Source organism: Brachypodium distachyon, chromosome 2 (assembly GCF_000005505.3).
Source record: "Brachypodium distachyon strain Bd21 chromosome 2, Brachypodium_distachyon_v3.0, whole genome shotgun sequence".
NCBI classification, from domain to species: Eukaryota; Viridiplantae; Streptophyta; class Magnoliopsida; order Poales; family Poaceae; genus Brachypodium; species Brachypodium distachyon.
In genome coordinates, this window is record NC_016132.3 from 49576224 (window position 1) to 49599060 (window position 22837).

Below are 22837 nucleotides of genomic sequence, written 5' to 3' on the forward strand. Positions count from 1 at the left end.
AAGGCCGTGCGCAGGCCGAGTATTGACTGAAGGGCCTGATGGCCGAACAGGCCGAGTATTGACTGCCAAACTATACGGGCTGAGTATACTGATTGGGCTTGGCACTGTGACACCGGTCCGGTGCACGTTCGGAGCTTGCCGAAGCTGCAAATGTGCACGAGCTAAGCAAAAAGCTGATTCCCTGAACCGCAACCAAAACCCCCTAGGAAAGGCTAGAATATATCCTTAAGTCATCTGGTCTACCCGAATGTCGTATCCTTTTATGAATCCTTCTACATTTACACGAAGTTACATCAACCCCCCCCCCCCCCCCCCCCCCGCCCCTCGAAATGGGGTGCACAAAAGAAGCGAATAAATAAGAAGGCGCATCCGTGCAAGGAAATTCCCTATGCAAGTACTAGCTCCTGACGTCGAAATGACAACGTCTCCTCTGTTCTCCCCAGAAAACCCGCTAAGCAAAGTTCTACAACTGTAAAATCGATCAAAATGAATCCGATATGTACAAGAAACGTCATAAAGCTCTTCCTCTCCGGTGGGGCAGCTCGAGATGAACCCTCCAAGGCCCGAGGAACACTCCGTCACGACGCGCTTAGCGGCAACGTGCACCGACTTTGGCGGGTATGTCGATGGGAGAAGAAGCCGCGGCCGCGCTCCACCCCTCAATCCTAGAGGCGGCTCCAGGCTTCATCGGGCGCCGTCCGGCCCGCGCAACAACAAAATCGTGCACCGTTTCCGGGCACAGCACGTCCGCCTCCTGCCACTCCTCCCCATCGTCCTCCGCGGCAGAGCTCGCGCCAGCACTGGAGAGGAATAATAACCCTTGGTCGGAGCGGCAGAACGCGCCGCCACTCGACGAGGAGCTTGCCAGCTCGTGCAGTATCTCCGGGGGCACGAACAGAACCTCTAGATCCCGGTGCTGCTGCAACGACGGCGGCGCCGTGTCAGGCCAGAGGATGTCCGCTTCATGGAATTCGTCCATGGCCGCCTTCCCTCCACCGGGTCTCGATCTGTGTATATGTGTGTGTCCCCGCGGACGGGCACGTCCGGCTTGCTCCGTTATATTCGTTCGTGGAAGGGCACCGCCGCGTCTCGCGGGGCTTGCTCCATTGCTTGTGCTTGGGGATCGACCGAAGTGACGTAGGGGGCACTCTTCCTCCGGTCCTGGTTTTGGAATCTCGGCGAGCGAGATAGCAACCGATGCGATCCGAGCAGGAAGTACGTTACTCGCTGGCTTTAATGCGAGATTGGGCTTTGCCTAAAATGCAACTACTCCACGTGCCGGCTTTTGATTGCCTGTGCGTGCCTGCGATACCAAGCAGCGCATCTAAAAAGTGTTGCACTTCTATCTGAAATCTTGTGTTCATAGAGTAAATCGAACTTTCACTTCTTAATATTTGAAATCATCACCATGAGCTTACTATTCCCGGTCAATATTGCTCATCCAAAGATTCATAATCCCGGATTGTTGACAGTTGACGTGACCAAGGTCAAGCCTAGAAACATTGCTAATGCTAACTCATCTTGTCATGCTCGTTATGGAAGGCCCATTGCTTTTAGAAACATGATCGTTATTCGAATCAGAATGTTGGAGACTGACGAGGGAATGACCCATCGGGTCCTTACCTTCGGTAAGTAATACCTGCTACGGCCTAACAGATGGTCCACTCGGAAGACCACTAGAATCCGTGAAGCCAAACTATCTCAGCTTGCAGCTAAAAATAAGAACAGATAATTAAAGAAACCAAATCAGAGTTTATCTCTAATTGTAAGCGACCCGGACTCTACGCCCGAGACCTAGCCTCCTATACGAGCCGGGGAGGAGATCCTATTCTCTGATAGACGGATTCTCTCTCACCAGAATCTCTCTCTATAGACAGATTTCATCTCTCATACACGTCTCCATGGCAACCTTGTAATCTCTCCATCAATACAGATCAAACAAGCATGACGTAGGGGTATTATCTTCCGAGGGCCCTGAACCTGGGTAAATCGTGTACCCTGTGTCCTTGTTAGCCGACGAGATCGCCAACACACACCCGTGCTCTCTCTAGTCAAAAGCCCTCTAGTTTGGATATGCCGAGGTAACCCCTCGTCAGAGACCAAAATCACACATTCAACACATACAGCTTGGTTGGGTTCATGAGTAATCGGAGCGAGCTAGGTTGTAACTAGAATATAAGTCATTCATGCATGATTAAACTAATTAGAAGTCTAAACCATCAAAATAAACAAACAATCTTGTAATTCTCTCACCACACAAAATCCATTTGGCAATAATTAGTCAACGATCTCACATATTTGAGCATGGCCATGCCAACAATCTCTATTTGTATACATTCTTAAGGTCACTAATGACCACCGAGAACTGTAAGACCAAGGTGTTGATTTCAAGGATACGAGGTCCAAGGTGTTGATTTCAGGAATTATGAGGTGAAAGTTCAACTTCAACCAGCTCTGCAAACTCAAGGATTCAAACATACTTTATTGGCAGCAGTCAGTCAAAATGCTTGACCGTGTCCAGGCAGGCACTCCCTTTTTTTTATACGTTTTAAGGTCAATAATGATCGGGAATAGTAAGCTCAGGGTGCTAATTTCAGATATTACAATGTGGAGGTTTGATTTTGACCAGCTCTACAAACTCAAGGTTTAAAACAAACTTTACTCTTTCTCCAAATACAGTTTCGTGCTTGATCGCCGGCCCATCCACTTATCTTTTATCTTCTCTAAAAATAATCCACATTTTTCTCTATTTTTCTTCTCATTTTCACTTTTCGTTTGCCAATATGCAACCGCCAAAAAGATGCAAATCTAATAAAAAATAACAAAAAGACTTTGATCCGTGGTTTTCTTGGCCTCCCAATTCCAGACTGGCTGTCAGATACGAAGACCGCAACTATGTTATTCTTCTGGGCCTCGGAGCCCACAACTAGGTTATTTTATTCTTCTCTACTGGGCCTTCGCGTTTGGCAACCCATTGGGAGCTCCTTTGCAGTTCGGAGCTCCGTAACCAGCATCCTCCATCGCTCACTTCCCACGGACTGTCTTTCGCCAAAACCTTGACCTGGCGAACATAGTCGGCAGACTCTGTTAGAGTTGTATATTTGTATATACGTCTGTGTACGTACGTGTACGGTATTTTATGCCGGTGTAATCTTGTTGTACAAGTTGATCCTATTATATAAAGCATATGCCAACCGGTGGGGCAACCACGGCAAGTAAATCTTTTTAACTTGGTATCAGAGCTAGCCGACCCATCTAGGGTTTTTGCCCGCTCCCGCAATTCCGCCGCCGCCGTCTCCAAGCGCTGTCACCCTCGTCTCTCTCGAGTGCCGCCGCGCTCTCTCGCGATGACGTCCTCCGCGATACAACTCTTCACCGCCGGCGCGTTGGCCTCGTCCTCCGCTCCCTCCATCCCCACCAGCGCTATCATCTCTGCCCCCACCGGCCACAACACCAACACCATCACGGTTCGCCTTGACCGCACCAACTTCCTCCTCTGGAAGATGCAAGTCGTCCCCAACATTGCCGGCCAGGGGTGGTACGGCTTCTTGGACGGCTCCTGCAAACCACCACCGGCCACAATCACCCAAGGAGCGGGGACTGACGCCGTTTCCAAGGCCAACCCGGACTATGCCTTGTGGTTCTACACTGATCAGCGTGTTCTCAGCATCCTCATCGGCTCCATGACGGAGGAGATCCTTGGCCACCTCGTCAGCCGCACCACCGCGTCGTCCGTGTGGGCGTCCCTCCTGTCCATGTTCTCAGCGCAGAACAGGCAGGGGTGCGCCAGATGCGTCGTCAACTTTCGACGCTGAAGAAGCACGACCTCACAGCCGCCTACTTCCACAAGATGAAGGGGTACGCGGATGCCATGGCAATGGTCGGTGCTCCCATCACTGATGATGAACTGATCGACTACATCGTCGTCGGTCTCGGGCCTCAGTACGAGTCCCTCCAGAACTATTTTACAGTGCTTGGCGCTGCCGGTGCCGACAGTCTCAGTCTGTCGGCCTTCTACTCGATGCTCCTCTGATGCGAGTCGTTAAAGGAGCAGAATGCTCAAGCCCCCGAGTTCTCCACTTCCGCCAATACCATGGCGCGGCACGGCGATGCTCGTGGCGGGGGGCGCCCCTTCGCCGACACCAACGGCGCTCGCTCTGGCGGTCGCCCTTCTGGCCAGCCAGGCGGCGGCCAGAACTCTGGAGCCGGAGGCCAACAGCAGCATCAAGGCCCCCGCGGCAATCGCCCCAACCAGGGGGGCGGTGGTGGCGGCGGCGATCGTAACGGTCGCCAGCGGCCGCGCTGCCAAATCTTCAAGTACTGGGGACATGAGGCCCTCCAGTGCAAGAACCGCTTCAACCAATCCTTCCAGTCTGAGGACACTCGCTCCGGCCACTCCGCTGCCTACCAGGAAAGGCAGCCCTGGTTTTTGGACTCCGGCGCCACCGACCATCTCACCAACGACATGGGACGGATGAACGTCCAGGAGTGCTACCCCGGTAAGGACCAAGTGCAAGTCGCCAACGGTGCAGGTTTGTTTATTACGCATGTTGGTCACTCTCATTTACCTGGTTCATTGTCTCCTATTGAACTTAAAAATATCCTACTCGTTCCTGGTCTTAGCAAAAATTTGCTTTCAGTATATCGCCTTGTTTCTGACAATCATATCTTCATCGAGTTTCATAATATTTTTTTTCCTTGTCAAGGACAAGGTCACGAAGAGAATTCTTCTTTGCGGTAGGAGTCGTGGAGGTCTCTACCCCGTACCGTTCAGTCGTGCCGTAGTATCTGGGCATCATGCGTCTTCCGGTGTTGGGCTGTCGTCTGAGCATTGGCATCAGCGTCTTGGTCATCCTTCAAATAAAGTAGTTCAAACTATTGTTAGTTCCAATAATCTGTCATGTTCCTCAAAAATTGAGTCTTCCGTGTGTGATGTGTGTCAGCGTGCCAAGAGTCACCAATTACCTTATAATTATTCAACTCGTGTTTCTCAGTCTCCTCTTGAGCTTGTTCACACTGATGTTTGGGGTCCTGCTCTACCTTCTTCTAGGGGTTTTAAGTATTATGTCAGTTTCATTGATGATTACAGTCGCTATTCCTGGATTTATTTGATTAAACATAAATCTGATGTTGAGAGTATCTTCTACACTTTTCAAAACCATGTTGAGCATCTTTTGAATGCCAAAATTCGTGTAGTTCAGTCTGACTGGGGTGGTGAGTATCATCGCCTCCATCCTTATTTCGAGTGCATGGGGATTGCCCACCGTGTGTCTTGTCCTCATACGTCTCAACAAAATGGTATCGCCGAACGCAAGCATCGTCATCTTGTCGAGACATGCTTAGCTCTCTTGGCGTATTCTTCGCTGTGGGATGAAGCTTTTCTCATTGCTTGCTATCTTATTAATAGGATGCCCACCCCTGTCATTAACAATGCCACACCAGTTTTTCGGCTTCTCAACACCCCCCCCCTGAGTACTCCTTCCTTCGCACGTCTGGTTGTGCGTGCTGGCCTAGTTTGCATAAGTATAACTCACGTAAGCTCGAGTTTCGTTCCAGGATGTGTGTTTTCCTTGGGTATAGCCCCATGCACAAAGGCTACAAGTGCCTTGATCGTTCCACTGGTCGTATTTACATCTCTCGAGACGTTGTCTTCGATGAGAAGGTGTTTCCTTTCGCCACTCCGGGTGTCGTCGTTGATATCTCTAAACTGCTTCATGTGTCGTTTCTGTCCACTGAACCAGTTACTCAGAGTACCGACACGCATAGTTATGACATTACCTTGTTACCCGCTAATACACCTGGTTCTGTTGTTAGCCCTCCTGTGCATGTTTCTTCTTCGTCATCGGAGGAGCCGATCTACGTTCCGGTGTCGCCTCTGCATGTGTCGGCTCGTGTACCTAGGCCCGTCCCACATGCAGCCGAGCCTTCGGCGCATGCTTCCGCTTCGCGCGGTGTCGGCCCGGCCTCCCGCGATGGCCATCTCGCGCCCGGTCCCTGTCGCCTGGGCGGCAGCCTGCTTCTCTGCCGCCCACGTCCTCCGCTGGACTGGGCTCGCCGTCCTCGTCTGGCGGCACCGAGTCTGCATCGCCCAGTCCGTCGCCTGGGCCGAGCCCATCTCCACCCGGATCGTCGTCACCTCCACCAGCTGCATCGCCCGAGGCTGCGCCGCCTCGGGTCATCGTCACGCAACAGCGCAATGGTATCCTTCGTCCCAAAGTTTACCAGGACGTCACGGTTCGGTATGATCCCTATCGTTGTCGTGCTTTTATCGTGGAACCAGCTTCTCATCGCACGGCTTTGACTGAGCCTGCTTGGCGCGCTGCTATGGAAGCTGAGTTTGATGCTCTTCAGAAGAATCAGACGTGGACATTGGTTCCTCGTCCTCCTGGCACTAACAGTGTTGGTAGCAAGTGGATTTTCAAAATAAAATTTCGTCCCGATGGTTTAGTTGATAAATACAAGGCACGGCTTGTGGCTCGCAGCTTCACGCAGCAGTATGGTATTGATTATCATGATACTTTCAGTCCAGTTGTTAAGCCCGTCACAGTTCGTCTGGTGCTCTCTCTCGTGGTTGGTGCCTTCGTCAGGTTGATGTGAGTAATGCCTTCCTCCATGGTTTTCTTACTGAGGAAGTGTATATGCAACAGCCCCCTGGTTTTGAGGATTCGCGGTGTCCTCAACATGTTTGTAAGCTGCAACGTGCCCTCTACGGTCTCAAACAGTCGCCCCGTGGTTGGTATGCGCGCTTAAGTGACAAGCTTCATCAGCTCGGTTTTGTTGCTAGCAAGGCGGACACCTCTCTGTTCATCTTTGATCATCAAGGGGTCATGGTCTATATGCTTGTCTATGTTGATGACATCGTCTTGGCTGGTTCCTCTTTGTCTGCCGTTGATCAGCTTGTTGCCACTCTTTCTGGTTCTTTTCCCATCTAGGATCTTGGGCGGCTGGAGTATTTTCTTGATATTGAGGCTGCTTATATTTCTGAGGGTATGGTGTTGATGCAGCACAAATATGCTTTTGATCTTTTCCATCGGGCCAACATGGAGCAATGCCGGCCAGTTGCCACGCCTATGTCTACTTCTGACAAGCTGACAAGAGATCTCGGTGAACCGCTCGGCTCAGAGGATGCTTTCAAGTACAGGAGTCTCGCTGGGCAACCACGGCAGTAAATCTTTTTAACTGACTCGGCACGTAGAAATCTGCAGCATTCGCTCGTGGCGACAGTCGGCTTCGCACGAGCACCCGGTGAGACCGACGACGCCGGCGTCCCAAAAGACTTGGGTAGTCACTGCAAGTCTGCGGTAGCTGGCGGAAGACCACCAGCATTGCTCGTCAGTCGTCTCAACTCACTCAGTCACTCCATCTAACCAGCACACGGTCGGTCTTGGTAAAACACACACACTGACACACACGGGTCGGTCGATCGGATTCACGCCACCGGCCTGCACATGCATTAACGACACAACGCTAGCTCGCTTCCCTGCGGTTCTGATCGATCAGCATGTGAATCGATAGCGCGCTGGAACTTTCCATGCGCGAGCCGCCTAGACAGCATTTACGCGCCTCCACCAGCGAACCGTACGTGAAGTCGTGAACGCCTGTCAAGGTAAGCCGATCGAATTCAATATTGGCCTTAACCGAAGTGTAGAACTGTATACTCCAGTAGCAGTAGGGGAGCGCAGGGGTAGAAAAGCGCTGCAGCATCTGAGATCGACCGGCCGGGGCCTGCAGCCATCGCTTCTTCCGGGTCTTGCACCGGCCGATCTCACGGAAGTCAAGCTAAACTCTACCAAAACGGTGCAATAAATTCTGGAGCAGTACAAAAACTACAGACGCGCGGGTCAAAATCCAGCAGTGCTCATCAAGGATGTGGGCCTAGCTCGACGACTGTGGTCTGTGATTAGATCTTTCTTTTTTCCAATGCTAGCATATGTAGTGTCCTGGACCAAGCTGAGATACCTTTTCCCATTCATCCCTTGATCAGGCCGGGTCACACATTATCTGCAATTGGATTTTTGCCCATTCCTCTGATCGATCCAAAACTACCTAATTGGCTACTAACTCACAGCCTCGTCAATCATATTTGTGGCCACCAACTAAATAACTCATCCTAAAAAAAACTAAATAGTAGTATCTCCTCCCCCAAAAAACAAGATGAATAAATGTAGTAATGCCTTTGCTGATCTGAACCGGCCGGGAGGGGGCATCGCCGCATGGGAGACACCTCTTGGTTCTTAATTTCAGGCTGACGTGTGGTCGATGTATCATGTGAGTAGCTATACATGCACATGAATACAAATGACGCGAAGCTGCTGCTATATTAATGCATCTATACTGGAGTTCCCTTCCATTATAACGTCTGTAATGACGCGCATTTATTGAATTTTCGAACAAACACATACGTGCCAGGCTGACTAAGGCCAGCCGTAGTTCCCATCAAATCATATACTGGCCCTGAAATATGCGTCATTTTACTAGTAGTAGCACGTATTTTCTTTCTTTAATCAGGAAGGACGCCGATATCCTGATCTCCGGAGGTTAAAACACGAGCTGCAGCTACCCGAAACACCCCCCCCCCCCCCCCGGCATGGCGATCCATCAATACGGGCCCCACGGCGCACCCAGCTGTTAGTGTTCCAACCATGCACTGCACGCACATGCATGCAAGCAGGCACCGATCGATCCGGACTTGTGGGGCAATTTCACTCTGCGGTACGACAGCAGGGACAGCAGCTACCGTTCACTCCTGGAGTGCTGAATCCCGGAACGCGCCCCGCTAGCTGGCCCGGTATACTACGTGCTCTGCCCCTATAAATACAGAGCTCGATCGAATGTGTCGGTCTCGGCAAGTCACATTTCTTCCATCCATATCCACACCGCCGACGGCCGACCCTGAAGGCTAGCTCCAAACTAAAGCTAGCGCTAGCGCGCACCGACCAGTGAGGAATGGAGCGCGTGTCGTCGTCATGGCTGCTGCCGCTGGTGCTGCTTCTCGCGGCCGCGGCCGGGGCGCGCGCGGCGCCCCAGGTGCCGTGCTACTTCGTGTTTGGGGACTCGCTCGTCGACAACGGGAACAACAACGACATCGCGTCGCTGGCGCGGGCCAACTACCCGCCCTACGGCATCGACTTCCCCGGCGGGGCCACCGGGCGGTTCAGCAACGGCCTCACCACTGTCGACGCCATCTGTAAGAAGATCAGTCCGCTCTTCTTCTTCCTTCGTCGTTTTTTTGTTCTTCTTTCCCCGTACGTGCTTGGCTTTTGCAGCTGTCAAGGTGCTGCCCGCTGAGCTGCTGCACGATTTATATACATAGTTACTGCTTTATCGTGGGTTCGAAGTTATATGGTGTGTTTTTTACGATCGATCTGCATGCTTGTGATCTTGACTCTTGAGTAAAACCCGGACGGCCGCCAGACCACACATGACACCATCGTACGGACATGCCATTTCACGCGAAAGTTCATTTTAACACCGAGGCCATTCACTGGCTTACCGTGACGAGGGCGTGTCCAGACTCCAGACGCTATGTAAAGGCTAAATCGCTTGCGCACACGGGTGTTGACACGTCTGGTTGAGGAGCACGCGGGTGCATGCTGGGAAATGGAGAGATCGATAGAGGGCCAGTACCCAGACTGACACAGCTAGCTTCCCGGCCCGTGACTGCCTGCACCAATTAACTACCATGACCAGCCATGTCTTGCAGTTGCAGCCGCCGGCTGCGCATGGTGACGCATGTTTGCAGTCACGTGATTTCCTTTCTAAAGATAACTAAAGTTAGTTATGGAGTAGGAGTAACTCACTGAACTTTCAAACTGCATAACTAGGTCGATCAGGATGGTTATCTATAGTGATTCTTTTTAATCAATCTGTTGCTGTTTTTCAGCTCGGCTTCTGGGATTCGACGACTACATCCCTGCGTACGCGGGCGCAAACAACGATCAGCTCCTCACCGGCGTCAACTTTGCATCCGCTGCAGCCGGAATCAGGGACGAGACCGGCCAGCAACTGGCACGTACTCAAAGACCTCTACTAGCTACGGAGTAGTACTTATAACATATTCGTCTCGTCCCGTCTAAATGTGGCCCAATTAGTTGACGTTGCACACACGTACTTACCGGGCTGCAGGGTCAGCGGATCAGCTTCGGCGGGCAGCTTCAGAACTACCAGGCGGCCGTGCAGCAGCTGGTGAGCATCCTCGGCGACGAGGACTCCGCGGCGAACCACCTGAGCCAGTGCATCTTCACCGTCGGCATGGGCAGCAATGACTACCTCAACAACTACTTCATGCCCGCCGTCTACTCCTCCAGCCGGCAGTACACCCCGGAGCAGTACGCCGACGTGCTCATCAACCAGTACTCGCAGCAGCTCACGGTACGTACTATACACACGGCTGCACCATGACACATTGACGTCTCACTAGCTGCTGGTACATGCTTCTTGCTAATTGATCAGTATATACGTGGGTGTGGTATATGCAGACACTGTATAACAATGGAGCCAGGAAGGTGGCGCTGATGGGCGTGGGGCAGGTCGGGTGCAGCCCGAACGAGCTGGCGCAGCAGAGCGACAACGGGGTCACCTGCGTCGACCGGATCAACAGCGCCATCGAGATCTTCAACCAGAAGCTGGTCGACCTCGTGAACCAGTTCAACGGGCAGCCGGGGGCGCACTTCACCTACATCAACGCCTACGGGATCTTCCAGGACATCCTGAGAGCGCCAGGGGCCCACGGTGATTTATGATTCTAACAAAACAGATTTCTACTGGAGTACTGTAGTATGATTTCCGATCTACTACTACGATTCCGAGCAACTAACGAACGAAACTGTGCAGGTTTGACGGTGACGAACAAGGGGTGCTGTGGGGTGGGGAGGAACAACGGGCAGGTGACGTGCCTGCCGTTCCAGACGCCGTGCGCGAACAGGGACCAGTACCTCTTCTGGGACGCCTTCCATCCGACGGAGGCCGCCAACATCCTCGTGGGACGGAGGGCGTACAGCGCCGCGCTGCCGTCCGACGTCCACCCCGTGGACTTGCGCACGCTTGCTCAACTCTAGTTTTACGTACACCCGATTCAAACGACGATGGATTGATGAAGATCATGAATCAAAAGACCAAAACTTTTATATATATATTTGTGTGTATGCTTTTGTTTGCTTTATTCTCTTGTGATTGCGGAGTAATAAGTGGGAAGGCACATGTTTTGATAGAATATATGAAAAGCATACATGCTGTTTTCAACTCCACTAACTAGGATCAATGAAAAAAAAATCCATTATTGTGATTGGTGACCTTCGGGGATGACAGTGGGCAGTGCTGAATGTGGATGATGAGTACATTCCTGCACTGGGCTGCGGAGTGCGCACTACTGTGTTTTCAAAAAGGCAGCCGGAATTACACATGCAGACTTACATGCGCACCAAAGCCCATTATGAAATTGAACAGCAAAATTGTATGCAAATGCAATTGATTTGTCACTTCATAGAACGTTAATAACATCACCCAAAAGAATTCTGCTAAAGGTTCCAAAAAAAAAAATGTACTCTTCCAGATGCGTGGTTGCAGTTCCCTAAGTTCAGTTGCTCTGTAATTTCTGAAAGAAACTATAAACCAAAGAGCTCAATCTGTACATGGTTTCCTTCATGACTCAGTGATAAATGTCTGATGTACAACAACATTGTGATTAGCAGGGAAGCAAGTAGCAACCAGTTGGAACTTGGAATACCATTCTTTGCAGGGTGAATTTAGATACACAAAGATAACGGTCTATTGTCAGTTAACTTCCTATCAATCATGAAAATGATCCACCAGATAAAACTAACAGCCCCAATTGACTGTCAAAATTTGGATCTAGACGAGCGTGATGAGCGGGTCGTGCTTCCCTCATTGCGATCTTTCTTCCGCAAGCCCTCGAAGCTCAGGAAACATCTGAGAGTTCTGACCTGTCAGAAGTCCAGTATACCGAATATGAGAAAGCCTCTTCTAGAACAATGTATATTTTGGATAGCAGACAATGATTAATTGTTACCTTCCAACGGTTTCTGTGAGCTAGTTCACTTTGGATAGCAGACAACCGATCAATAACTACTCTAAAATCTGGCCTGTCAGCAGGATTTTCACTCCAGCATTGCTCAATCAACCTGTAGTAGTGCCAAGTGGTTATGCAATCAAGTCAAGATGAAATAGACACAAAACAGAGTCAGTAAGTCGCTTTCTATAATGGCATCTGGAGGAAACAGTAGACATTAAGGTTTACATAAGCATATTGGCATGACGAAATGGATTGCCACAGCTTGAATTTGGTAATGCAAACAACCTGTCTAATGCTGGAAATTAGCCATTGCCACAGTATAAACGGAAAAAAAGAGAGAGGATCTTACTCTTTTAACCCGTGAGCATAATGCTTTGGAGGAGCTCTGAAAGCTGGTCTTTCTTTAGAACTATGGGCCTTCTCAATTTCATCAATTTTCTTATCATAAAAAGGGAGACATCCTTCAATCATCTGGAAGAATCGAAATATTAGTTAAAAACGGTTATCTGGTGGGATCTGGGAGTAGTTGGAGCAGAGTTAAGCATTACTTCGCAACCTAAAGCAAAATTATATGAGCAATCTCAATAAAAAAAGCATTCTAACCGTTGTAAGTTATAGCTACCACTACACAAAATACATGGATTGCACGATAATCTATCCAGAGGCTTTTTAAACATAGATACATCCATGTTTGGGCAAATTTGAGACAAGTAATATGGGTCGGAGGGAGTAACATTTTACCTCCTGAAGTATCAAACCAAACGAGAACACATCAACTTTATTATCATACTCCTCTGTTCGCAGGACTTCTGGAGCTACATACCTACCTATGACATAATCATGATTATCAGTCATAGAATGTGATAAATTTGTCAAAACTGTGAGCTGTCAGTATTCAAGGTTAGCACAAATTTAGTATGAAAAATAATAAAATAAGCTTACAGGCATTGCCTACAGAAGTTACTGGTTTCTCCTCTCTAACTTTTCTTCTCCATTTTAGCATCTTACACAAATCAAAATCTGCCACCTTCAGATGTCCAGTATCATCCCTCAATATGTTTCTGTTTTCTTGCAAGATAGACAGAAAATTCTTTTAACAAATCAGGTATTTAAAGCAACTGATAGGGGTATGGTATGTAAAGCTGACATAAAATTTCTCATAGATTTTATTGAAACAAAGTACTCACGAAGGCTCAAGATCACGGTGGATGATAGATTGGGGTTTATGCTCATGCAAGTAACTCATTCCCCTGTTAAATTTCATCAAGAGCAATGTGTTATGGTGACTTTATGACAATAGAAAAAATAGTACCAATAGTCTCTATCTATAATGTGGGGAATAACCGTCACCTTGCAATATCAAGAGCTAATTTAACTGCATACGATGGTTCCAGAGCTCCTTTCTTGTTCAAGTGTTTGCGCAAATCACCCTGAAAATAAACATATTCCGCCCTGATAATCCTCAATAATTCAAAAAATGAAGTTATGCAGATAGTCTACTGAAAACCTGCTCGTGTTTCAGAATTAATGATGTGAGGTTAAGAAACATAGGCATTTCAGCAGTTTTGGAAGAAATCACACTTGCATTGATCTATTGTGACCAAATATTACCACAAAAAAACATAGCTAAAATAATGCCATACAGACTGGTAATTGATTTGCACTCCTGTATGACCACAACATTTCTTTAGTCACTATATACATAACCACATAACTTGTTTAAAATGAACCCGTGGATCTAAACCTAGAAATGTTTGACCAGTACAGCTTAGATGGTGGTTAATCAAATGGCCCTTAGACGTAGGGGCTATCAAATACCAGAATAATGAAAGTCTGGATAGCACATTGGTCTAAGACAAACCTTCGGCATAAATTCCATGACAATCATCATTGGGTTGCTTTGTGTTACTGCACCCAGAAATTGCACAACATTTGGATGCCGTATTAATTGCAGGACATCAAGCTCATCTCTGAATGCTTGCCTGTAATGCAAAGATATCCACCCAAACTGTAAGGAAAATACAATTTGGGGAGTAGAGTAAAATCCAAGTGAAAGAAAGCTATAATAGATCAGGAACAAATGTAACTATCCAGTGAAATCAACCCACACTTTGTTCTCGTCATTAATGACATCATCATCCAGCTTCTTAACAGCAACAGGAATGCCCCTCCATGTGGCTTTCCGGAATGTACCCTGGATGGTAACAAATAAACAAAATCAAAATTTAAATGTTAACAGCATACGATGAAGAAACTCAAGTGTATGTTTCAGGTACAGAAAGTTGGATTCAATATCAAGAATTCAGTAGAATACAATCAATATAGTCAACTAACTGTGCCCAGCAGAATAGAGGTATCCAGAGCAGTGAGTAGAGTAAATTTGTGACTTATAGTTTATGCATACCTTAGATAAATCTTTGCCATTAGTGAAGTCAAGCTCGCTCGGGTCAATCTCATATTCAGGAACATCACGATCACTGTCAACATGCATAGGAGCAACCTTCAAAAAAGTTAGAGGATGGTCACTATTCAGAACACTTGAACATGACAGTACATCAGGCAGACACAACATACAGCATAGTACCTTGTTCTTAGAGCCATGCTTCTCCAAGATCTTGATCACATCATGGTTCTGGTAATGCATAGCATCCGCCAAAGGCTGCCATGTAGAAATGCAAAGATGTTGCTCGTTACAGCCTATAGTTCCTGACAGCAATTACTAAATGTATAGCCTAAATCGCATACTGTTAACATATTGAATGATTACAAATTCAGGTATTCTATGTGTAAGAGTACCATACAATACCTTTTCTCACAGAAATTCCAGTGAGACACCTCCTCAAGAAAGCAAGAAAATGGACTAAATGGAGCAAAACAAAGGCGAGAGTTTAAGATGCCTCACCGTGCTCCCCCACTGGTCCTCGACGGCCACCGCCCCGCGGTCAAGGAGAAGCTCGACGACGTCCGCATGGCCCTCGCAGGCGGAAATATGCATCGCCGTGCGGCCATCGGAGTCGCGGAAGTTGGGGTCGGCGCCGGCGTCGAGGAGCTCGCGTATCCCGTCCGCGTTGCCCTCGTGGGCCATGTACATCAGCTGGAAATTGACGACGCCGGCCGCTTCCTCCTCCGACGCGGCCCCGGCGCCGCCGTTGTCGCCATCGCCGCCTCCGCCGCTGCGGTCGGGCGCCATGGACGACTGCTTCCCCAGCCTAAACCGCGGGGCCGCCACCGCCGGCGCCGCCTCCTCCTCCGTCGGTGTCGACGGCTTGGGGGGCTCCATGCGAGGGAAGGTGTCCCGGTCGGGAGATCGGATCGGAGACTTTCGAGAAGGAAGGAATTGAATAGAGCGGGCGAGGGGGAGGGAGGGACCGGGCGAGGAAGGAAAGTCGAGAGGGGGTTTGGGAGGGGGGGAACTTCTCTGAACTTGGTTGGGAAAGACGGCTGTGTGGCGGCTGAGCTGGCAACAGGTGCGCCAACTAACCAGTAACCGCCCCTCGTGGTACGAAACGGCAGCCGAGAGAACGGTCGCAAAACCCCGCGGATGAATGGCTGACTGACAGTTGGTCCCGCGGAAGCAGGGAAACCTCTACGCCTATATGGCTATGGGTTGCCTATGCTTGCAAGCTTTGTTCATTCAAGCACGTCGGTTCCCATGCTGCTGGTTGCAGCTTGTACGCATGAAAGCACGAAGCTCGTTGTACGTGTTCACTTCCAAAAAATAAAAATCTTGTGCTTTTCCTCTTTCTCCCGTGGAGTTCCCGGAAAAATCATAGGTTTACAACTCTCAGATCTGATGATGACGACGGTATGTTGGTGTCATCTCTCTCAAGAGTGGATCTACACTGAGCTACCATGGTGTATCGGATATATAGCAGCTAGATTTTAGTTTTACCGTCGCGAGTTGTAATTATATTACTAGGCCACCCAACCAAAAATCAAACAAACCATATGAATTTATGGTGAACACCGGTTTATTCTCGTTGGAGGTCCGTCCTTGATCTCATTCCTTAGAAGCATTATTTTAAAGCAGGCCACGACTAGAGGGACGGTTTGGAGACTTTGTTCACATGAATGCAGGGAAGACCATTTCAAACCCGTTGGCGTTTCGACTAGCGGTTTAGCATTGGTGGCAAGTAGACCAAGGTCGTGACATAACCTTTGTCGTCAACTGCCCACAATGTTCTTGGTCGGACCGCCACTGATGTATCTCGCGAGGTATGATGGTTTATCAGTGCGGTCGCCTCGCGTGACCGCCACTGATGTATGGCTGGGCGGGGACGGACAGACCCCGCTCTGTTCATCAGTAACGGGCGTAACGGTCGCGCTGTACCCGTTACTGATGTGCCGTTGCATATAGATCGTTTTGTAGTAGTGCAAAGGAACGACAATATTATCAGTAACAGTCGTCCTAACGCGACCGTTACTGATGTACCCCCTATTATCAGTAACGGTCGCTCAATTCCCGACCGCCACTGATGAGTGTCACGGTTTAAATACGAAGAACAGAGCCGCAGCTGGTCGCACTGTGCGTCGTAACGGATCAGCTGCGGCCCCTTCTTCTCTGGCGACGGCGAAGCCCTGCCCGAACGCGCCATGGCCGCCGGCGAGCCTCCTAGTTAGCGCCTTCTCCCTCTCCCTTCCTCCCCTCTCCCACCCCCCCCACGGCGCCGGCGGGCGGCCATGGGCGGCGAGCTCCGATCTTCGAGGCCGAAGCTTCCATCTCCCTTGCGAGCTCTCTCTCCCTCCTTTTCTGCCTCGCCGGCCTCCAATTTCTCTCCGAAGTTCCCCAATTTCAAATATTTGAGCTCCGGTCGCCGGCCAAAATGCGGCCTCCTCGTCATCGCCCGGAACTTCCCTCTCCCTTGCGAGCTCTCTCTTCCTCCCGATCTTTCTCACCGGCCTCCAATTTCTCTCTGAATGTCTCTAATTTCAAATTTTTAGTTAGCCCCGGTTAATTAACACCTTAATCCCCTTGTCAATAATTAGGCTAACTATTTTGCTTTGTTTGTTTTCTTGTGTATTGTGTTGTAGATCGAAGGACCGTTCTTGGATATACGCCAAGGAAAGAATCAATGCTCGACGGATAACCGAATGGACGGTCTTTTTTGGAGTCGCGAAAGGTGATATGGAACGAAAAGGACTTGTGATAATGCGTTGTACATGTCGCAAATGTGGAAACACATGCATGATGAAGCCTGAAGATGTTCAGATGCACGTGCTGGCATCAGATTTTGTGGAAGATTATTCTCGCCGGACTTGTCACGGGGAGGATGCGGTTGATGTCGGTAGCGGTAGCGAAGATGATGATGTCCTGCGGTATGATCTGGCGAATGATTCCGAGGAAGAAACAAGGGTCGATGAGGAGGCTAATGTGGAAGGTGAAGGAGCTACACGTGGCAGGATTGCCGAAATGCTAGATGACCCGTACCTACGGGACCAGCTGGAGGACCCCGAAGATGAGGCAGAGTCTGCTCAGTTCAAAAAATTGTTGGAGTACGCAAACACACCCTTGTATGATGGAGCTGGCGAAAAAAACAACGTGCTCGAAGTGACGCTCGAACTTTTGAGGCTGAAGGCAGCATCATGCTGGTCAGACAAGGGCTTCACGGACTTATTGAGTTACCTTGCTTCATTTTTTCCACAGCCAAACATGTTGCCCAAGAACACATACGAGGCGAAGAAGATTACATGCCCACTTGGATTAAATTGTGTGAAACATCATTCATGTCCAAACGACTACATGGTATACATTGGAGAGTACGAGAACCATGAGAGCTGCCACATATGCGGTGTATCGAGATACAAGAAGAAAAACGCCAGAGCTGGCGAAGACGATGGGGAAGAAGTGATGAAGGACAGGCCGGCAAAAACTGTCTGGTATCTTACGGCAGGTGGCCGAGTTGAGCGTTGGATGCAGAACATTAAGGGCGCGAGGTATCTCGTCTATCACGATCCGGCGCAGGCTGCATTCGATCCTGACGGGCACTACCGTGTGGAGGAATCTGGGGTCCTAAGACACCCTGCCGATGGGACTCAGTGGAGGAACTTCGACACGGCATTTCCTAATTTCGGGGCAGAGCCCAGAAACCTGAGGCTCGGTCTTAGCACTGACGGGATAAATCCTTTCGAAAACATGAACAACAAGCACATCACATGGGCAGTGATCTTGTTTGTCTACAACCTTCCTCCATGGTTAATCATGAAGAGAAAGTACATCCACATGTGCATGCTCATAAGGGTCCAAAGCAGCCGGGAGCTGACCTAAATGTTTATCTGCAGCTAGTGAAGGATGAGCTGAAACAGCTTTGGAACCCTGGCAGAGTGGTTTGGGACGCAAAAAGGAGTAAGTACTTCACGATGAGAGCAGCGCTTCTGACCTGCGTGCATGACTACCCCGCGAATGGAAATACTTCATGCCAGGTGACACATGGCTACAAGGCCTGTACAAAGTGCGGGGAAAACACGGCATCGGAGAAGTTGCCTGCTTCCAAAATTGTTTACGTGGGTCACCGAAAGTGGTTGGATGCTAAAGACCCTTGGAGGGATGACAAGGAAAGGTTCAATGGGAAGACGGAGCACGGGACAACGCCGAAGGAGAAGTCTGGTATGCAAATCCTTGAAATTGTGCACGATCTTGAGGTTGTCCTCGAAAAGATTGCTGCGAAGAAATATAAGGAACCTGAAGGCGTCGTGTGGAAAAGGAGCTCCATATTTTGGGACCTGGAGTACTGGGCACATTTAGAATGCCGCCACAGCATAGATGTCATGCACGTGGAGAAAAATGTATGCGACGGCGTGCTGGGGTTGCTGATGAACATTCCAGAGAAGACGAAAGATGGACTCAATGCACGGAAGGACCTGGAACTCATGTCTATCAGAAAAGAGTTGTGGGGCAAAGATCAATTGTCGGCAGCCGACAAGAATGGTTTCGTGACGGTGACCACGCGGTGTCGTCTTGCATGTTACAACCTGTACAAAGACGAGTTGCGTACGATGTGCCAGTGCCTGCAGGGCATTAAAGTCCCATCGAATTACTCGTCAAGCATCAAGCATCTAGTTGACATGAAGAGTCACAAACTATCTGGCATGAAGTCTCACGACAACCATGTCATACTCACTCAGTTACTTCCAGTCGCAATCAGAGGTATCATGGAACTGCACGTAAGGGAGACAATCATGAAGCTTTCTGACTTCTTTGACAGCATCTCGCAGAAGTCAATCACCGTTAGACGATGCCAGATACTGAAGGATAGTATTATACAGATTCTGTGCGAGCTCGATATGTTCTTCCCTCCATCATTCTTCGATATCATGGTCCATCTAATGATCCACATATGCGATGAGATCTTGTCCCTATGACCCTCGTTCCTGCATTATATGTATGGCCCTGAACGATACAACAGGGTTCTGAAGCGCTACGTTCGTAACAGATCGCGTCCGGAAGGTAGCATCGTGGAAGGCTTTAGGGCAGAAGAGTGCATCGAATTCTGCACGGATTGGTTGGCTGATCAGAAATCAATAGGTGTTCCCGAATCACGGCACAAGGGCAAGCTCGATGGCGAAGGTGGCCTTGAACATACATACCTTAATGTCTATGGAAGAGGAAAGGAAGCTGATTTTGGAAGAGCACATTTGGTTGTGTTGTAAACTGTTGATTGCTGCCGGCCTTATCAGGAAATGCACATGGAACAACTGCGAAATGAAAACCCTAAAAGAGGAGAAGTCTGGATCCACTGGGAGCACAATAAAACATTCGCAGCGTAGCTGAAGAATTATTGGTACGGCAGGGAGACGACCAATGTATTAGAAGAGACGGTTGCATGTTTGTCACGGGAACCTGCTTACCACGTCTCTACTTGGCAATCATATGCGATCAACGGCTATAACTTCTACACTGCGTCTCAAGACCGTAAAAGCACGTATCAAAATAGTGGTGTAGTCATGACTTTTGAGATCGCGACCGACGACAACAGCAAAACCAAAGCGTTATTTGGCGTTATCGAGGAGATCTGGGAATTGGAGTACTCGATCACAAAGATCCTAATGTTCAGTGTAAGATGGACCAAAGGTGACAAAGAAGAAAGTCACAGGTTCACGACGATGGTGCTACCTCCTGAGATCCCTCGTGAACAAGTTGACGTGAGAAAAATCCCGGCAAGAGGGGAACCATGGGTCTTTGCTAAAAATTGCAAGCAGGTATTTTACATAGACGATCCGGCAAATAAAGGCCGCGTCGTAGTAAGAAGAGGGAAAAGAAGCATTGTTGGAATGGACGGAGTTACTTCACAAGAAGACTTCGTAGGTTTCCATGATCCGACGACTGCCGCAGATGATGAAGAAGCGGAACGCACGATACTAACGAGGAAAAGGAGAGGGAAAAGAAGAAGTGATGGGAGCGAGAGCGAGAAAATACCACAAAAACCCTACCTCAGAAGCAGTTCTGTGAGGAGTCAAGTTATGACTTACCGAAGGAAGGAGAAGTACTAGTAGTCACATTGTAAAATGTACTCGTACTGAATCTTAATGCAAACTTTGTACTAAGTGAAATTATGTGCGAAATTTGTATGCATGTGACGAATTTTTTGAATTTAATGTAGCACAAATACTAGAGAAATGCATGAATTTTTTAATTTAATGTAGCACAAATACTAGAGAAATACAACTGCCCCAACAAGCATAGTAGCACATCAGTAACGGTCGGTCGCTCTGTCACCCGTTACTGATGTAAGCAACCGTTACTGATGTGTAGGTGATCATCAGTAACGGTCGCGCGGATACGCGACCGCCACTGATGTGCTTCGGCATATAAAAGGAGCGGCCGAAACCCTAACCCGTTACTCTACTCACCTGCGCGTCGCTTTCCTAGCAGACCGGCAGTGGGCGCTCCTCCTCCCTCGGGCGAAGCCCTGTCGGATCTCTGCGCCGCCGCCACCGTCAACCTCCTCCGTGCCGTCGACCTCCTCCGCTTCCCCGAGCCCGACGCCGCCGAGCCGCGACGACCCTGAGCCCGACGCCCTCCGGCCACCACCCCGCGTCGCCTCGTCCTCGCCGTCGACCCCGAGCCCGCCGTCCTTCTCCTCCGCGCCGTCTCCCTCCTCCCCGAGCGCCGCCACCTCGCCGCCGTCGACCCCGAGCCCGCCGCCCCGCACCCCGCGTCCTCGTCCTTGCCCGAGCGCTGCCACCCCACGCCGCCGTCTCCCTCAACCACAGGTGCGCGCCTCTGCCTCCTTCTCCTCTGCCTCCCTCCCTCTCCTCTGATTTCGAGTTAGGATTTAGAATTAGCAAATTAGTTGTTGTTGTTAGGGTTAGGGTTAGCAAATTAGTTGTTGTTGCTGTTGTTAGGATTAGCAAATTAATATGCTGTTAATTTAGCAATATTGTAGCATTGTTGATTGTGTCAAATTAGTTGTTGTTGTTAGGGTTAGTGTTAGTGTTAGAGTACTTTAGGGTTAGCAAATTAATATGCTGTTAATTTAACGAGAGCTAACTGAATAAGACAATGTTGCTGTAAGGATTAGGGTTGCTGAATAAAACAATTTTGCTGAATACTGCTGCTGCTGCCCCTTAACTTAATTTAGGGTCAGACAATTTCATAAAAGAACATGCTGCTGTTGATTAACTGGATTTTTTTAGCAATGTGAAGGGTTCATTATTAGATTATTAGATGCTCTCATATATACATGTTGTTTTATATGCTATTTTGGAGAATTGAGTAATGAATTATGGGCCCGACCATCGTGTCGGGTCATTGGAGAAGGGGCCGGCCATTGTGCCGAGGGGGTACATATGCGGGTGATGGTGGACTCCGTCGTCGAGGAGCATCGTGATTATGCTATCCCGCTACCTCCGGAGGAAGGCGTGGATATCCTAAGCGGTTGTCCAAACTACCGCATTATGTGGCCTAGGAGCTTGGTATCTGTCTACAACCAGCGCCGGCCCTCTATGACTCCATCTCCCTCCGCCCACAAAGGTACTTCTTAATCGCCGCTCGTCTTTTCCCCTAGGATACTTTCTCCTGTCGATGTCGGCAGAGATGAAGAGCGGGCAATGTCGATGCCTCCACAGCTCAAAGATAGCCAGACCACAGGGTCGGCACAGGCTGGAAGCGTCCCTCCGACTTTCTCTCTCTTGGGTGCCGCTGAGTCCATGGGTGGCCGCAAAATCGATGACAAGTACAAGCCAGAGGAGCAGAAGGCATGGGACAATAAGAGGAGGCATAAAAAGAGGGGGCGGCAAGACCATCAAAGAGTCCTCCAATGTCACTCAAGATGAGATGCACTATGTGCCTGACATAACTGAAGTCTGGGAGAACAATAGGCTTGACATTCTCATAAAGAACCCCCGTCAAGGCCAGAGATTCGAAGACGGATCCTATTTCGTGGCTAGGGAGTTACTATCCTGGAAGACCGATGGTCACCAAAGATTCCCTGCGTGCCGTGTCCAGAGAGATGTAAGAGCTTCATCAGTTCTACATGCAAGCATTAGCTGGTTCTCAACAGCATGCCCAACAAATCAATGTTTGAATTCCACGAGACTATGGCTTCTTTGACCAAGAAACCGGAAACATTCAGGAACGTCCTATCACCTTTGGTGTGGAGTTCAACAAAATTTTCCACCTCTTCAACCGCCAAAAGCTTGATATCAACTTCTTAAGGCTGTGGTCTGCCTACCAAATAAGAGAACTGCAGCGAATGGAGGTCAAAAAAGTAGCCATTCTAGACCCCGCAATGTTCAACTACGGTGACATCGGTCTTGAGCCAGAAAAGGATCCCTCAAGAACCCTGGCATCTAAATACTTGGTGGCAT

The 22837-nt window shown here is 49.3% G+C and overlaps 2 protein-coding genes across 2 annotated transcripts; one reads left to right on the forward strand and one right to left on the reverse strand.

The window, feature by feature from the left end:
* The first annotated feature begins 8824 nt into the window (after positions 1-8824).
* LOC100833887 (GDSL esterase/lipase At1g29660) lies at positions 8825-11246 on the forward strand. The gene is made up of 5 exons (XM_003569757.4): positions 8825-9187; positions 9884-10008; positions 10126-10371; positions 10479-10731; positions 10834-11246. The coding sequence occupies exons 1-5, from the start codon at positions 8947-8949 to the stop codon at positions 11055-11057; spliced, it is 1089 nt and encodes a 362-aa protein (XP_003569805.1). The 5' UTR covers positions 8825-8946; the 3' UTR covers positions 11058-11246.
* Positions 11247-11559: 313 nt separating this feature from the next.
* Positions 11560-15434, reverse strand: LOC100834199 (integrin-linked protein kinase 1). Its single transcript, XM_003569758.4, has 12 exons — positions 14934-15434; positions 14616-14690; positions 14436-14531; positions 14140-14225; positions 13893-14013; positions 13382-13461; positions 13219-13281; positions 12974-13092; positions 12773-12858; positions 12381-12502; positions 12029-12140; positions 11560-11942 (listed from the first exon to the last, which is right to left on the reverse strand). Exons 1-12 carry the CDS (start codon positions 15309-15311, stop codon positions 11838-11840), a joined length of 1443 nt encoding a protein of 480 aa, XP_003569806.1. The 5' UTR covers positions 15312-15434; the 3' UTR covers positions 11560-11837.
* Between the last annotated feature and the right edge of the window lie 7403 nt (positions 15435-22837).

What these genes read in the sequence shown, in the direction of transcription:
- LOC100833887 (XM_003569757.4), top strand. Translation starts at nt 8,947, where the DNA reads ATGGAGCGCGTGTCGTCGTCATGGCTGCTGCCGCTGGTGCTGCTTCTC. An exon ending in CACCACTGTCGACGCCATCT is followed by an intron (nt 9,188 to 9,883) that starts GTAAGAAGATCA and finishes GCTGTTTTTCAG; the next exon opens with CTCGGCTTCTGGGATTCGAC. An exon ending in ACGAGACCGGCCAGCAACTG is followed by an intron (nt 10,009 to 10,125) that starts GCACGTACTCAA and finishes ACCGGGCTGCAG; the next exon opens with GGTCAGCGGATCAGCTTCGG.
- LOC100834199 (XM_003569758.4), bottom strand. Translation starts at nt 15,311, where the DNA reads ATGGAGCCCCCCAAGCCGTCGACACCGACGGAGGAGGAGGCGGCGCCG. An exon ending in ATTAATGACGAGAACAAAGT is followed by an intron (nt 14,014 to 14,139) that starts GTGGGTTGATTT and finishes TTTGCATTACAG; the next exon opens with GCAAGCATTCAGAGATGAGC. An exon ending in TTGGTTTGATACTTCAGGAG is followed by an intron (nt 12,503 to 12,772) that starts GTAAAATGTTAC and finishes CGATTCTTCCAG; the next exon opens with ATGATTGAAGGATGTCTCCC.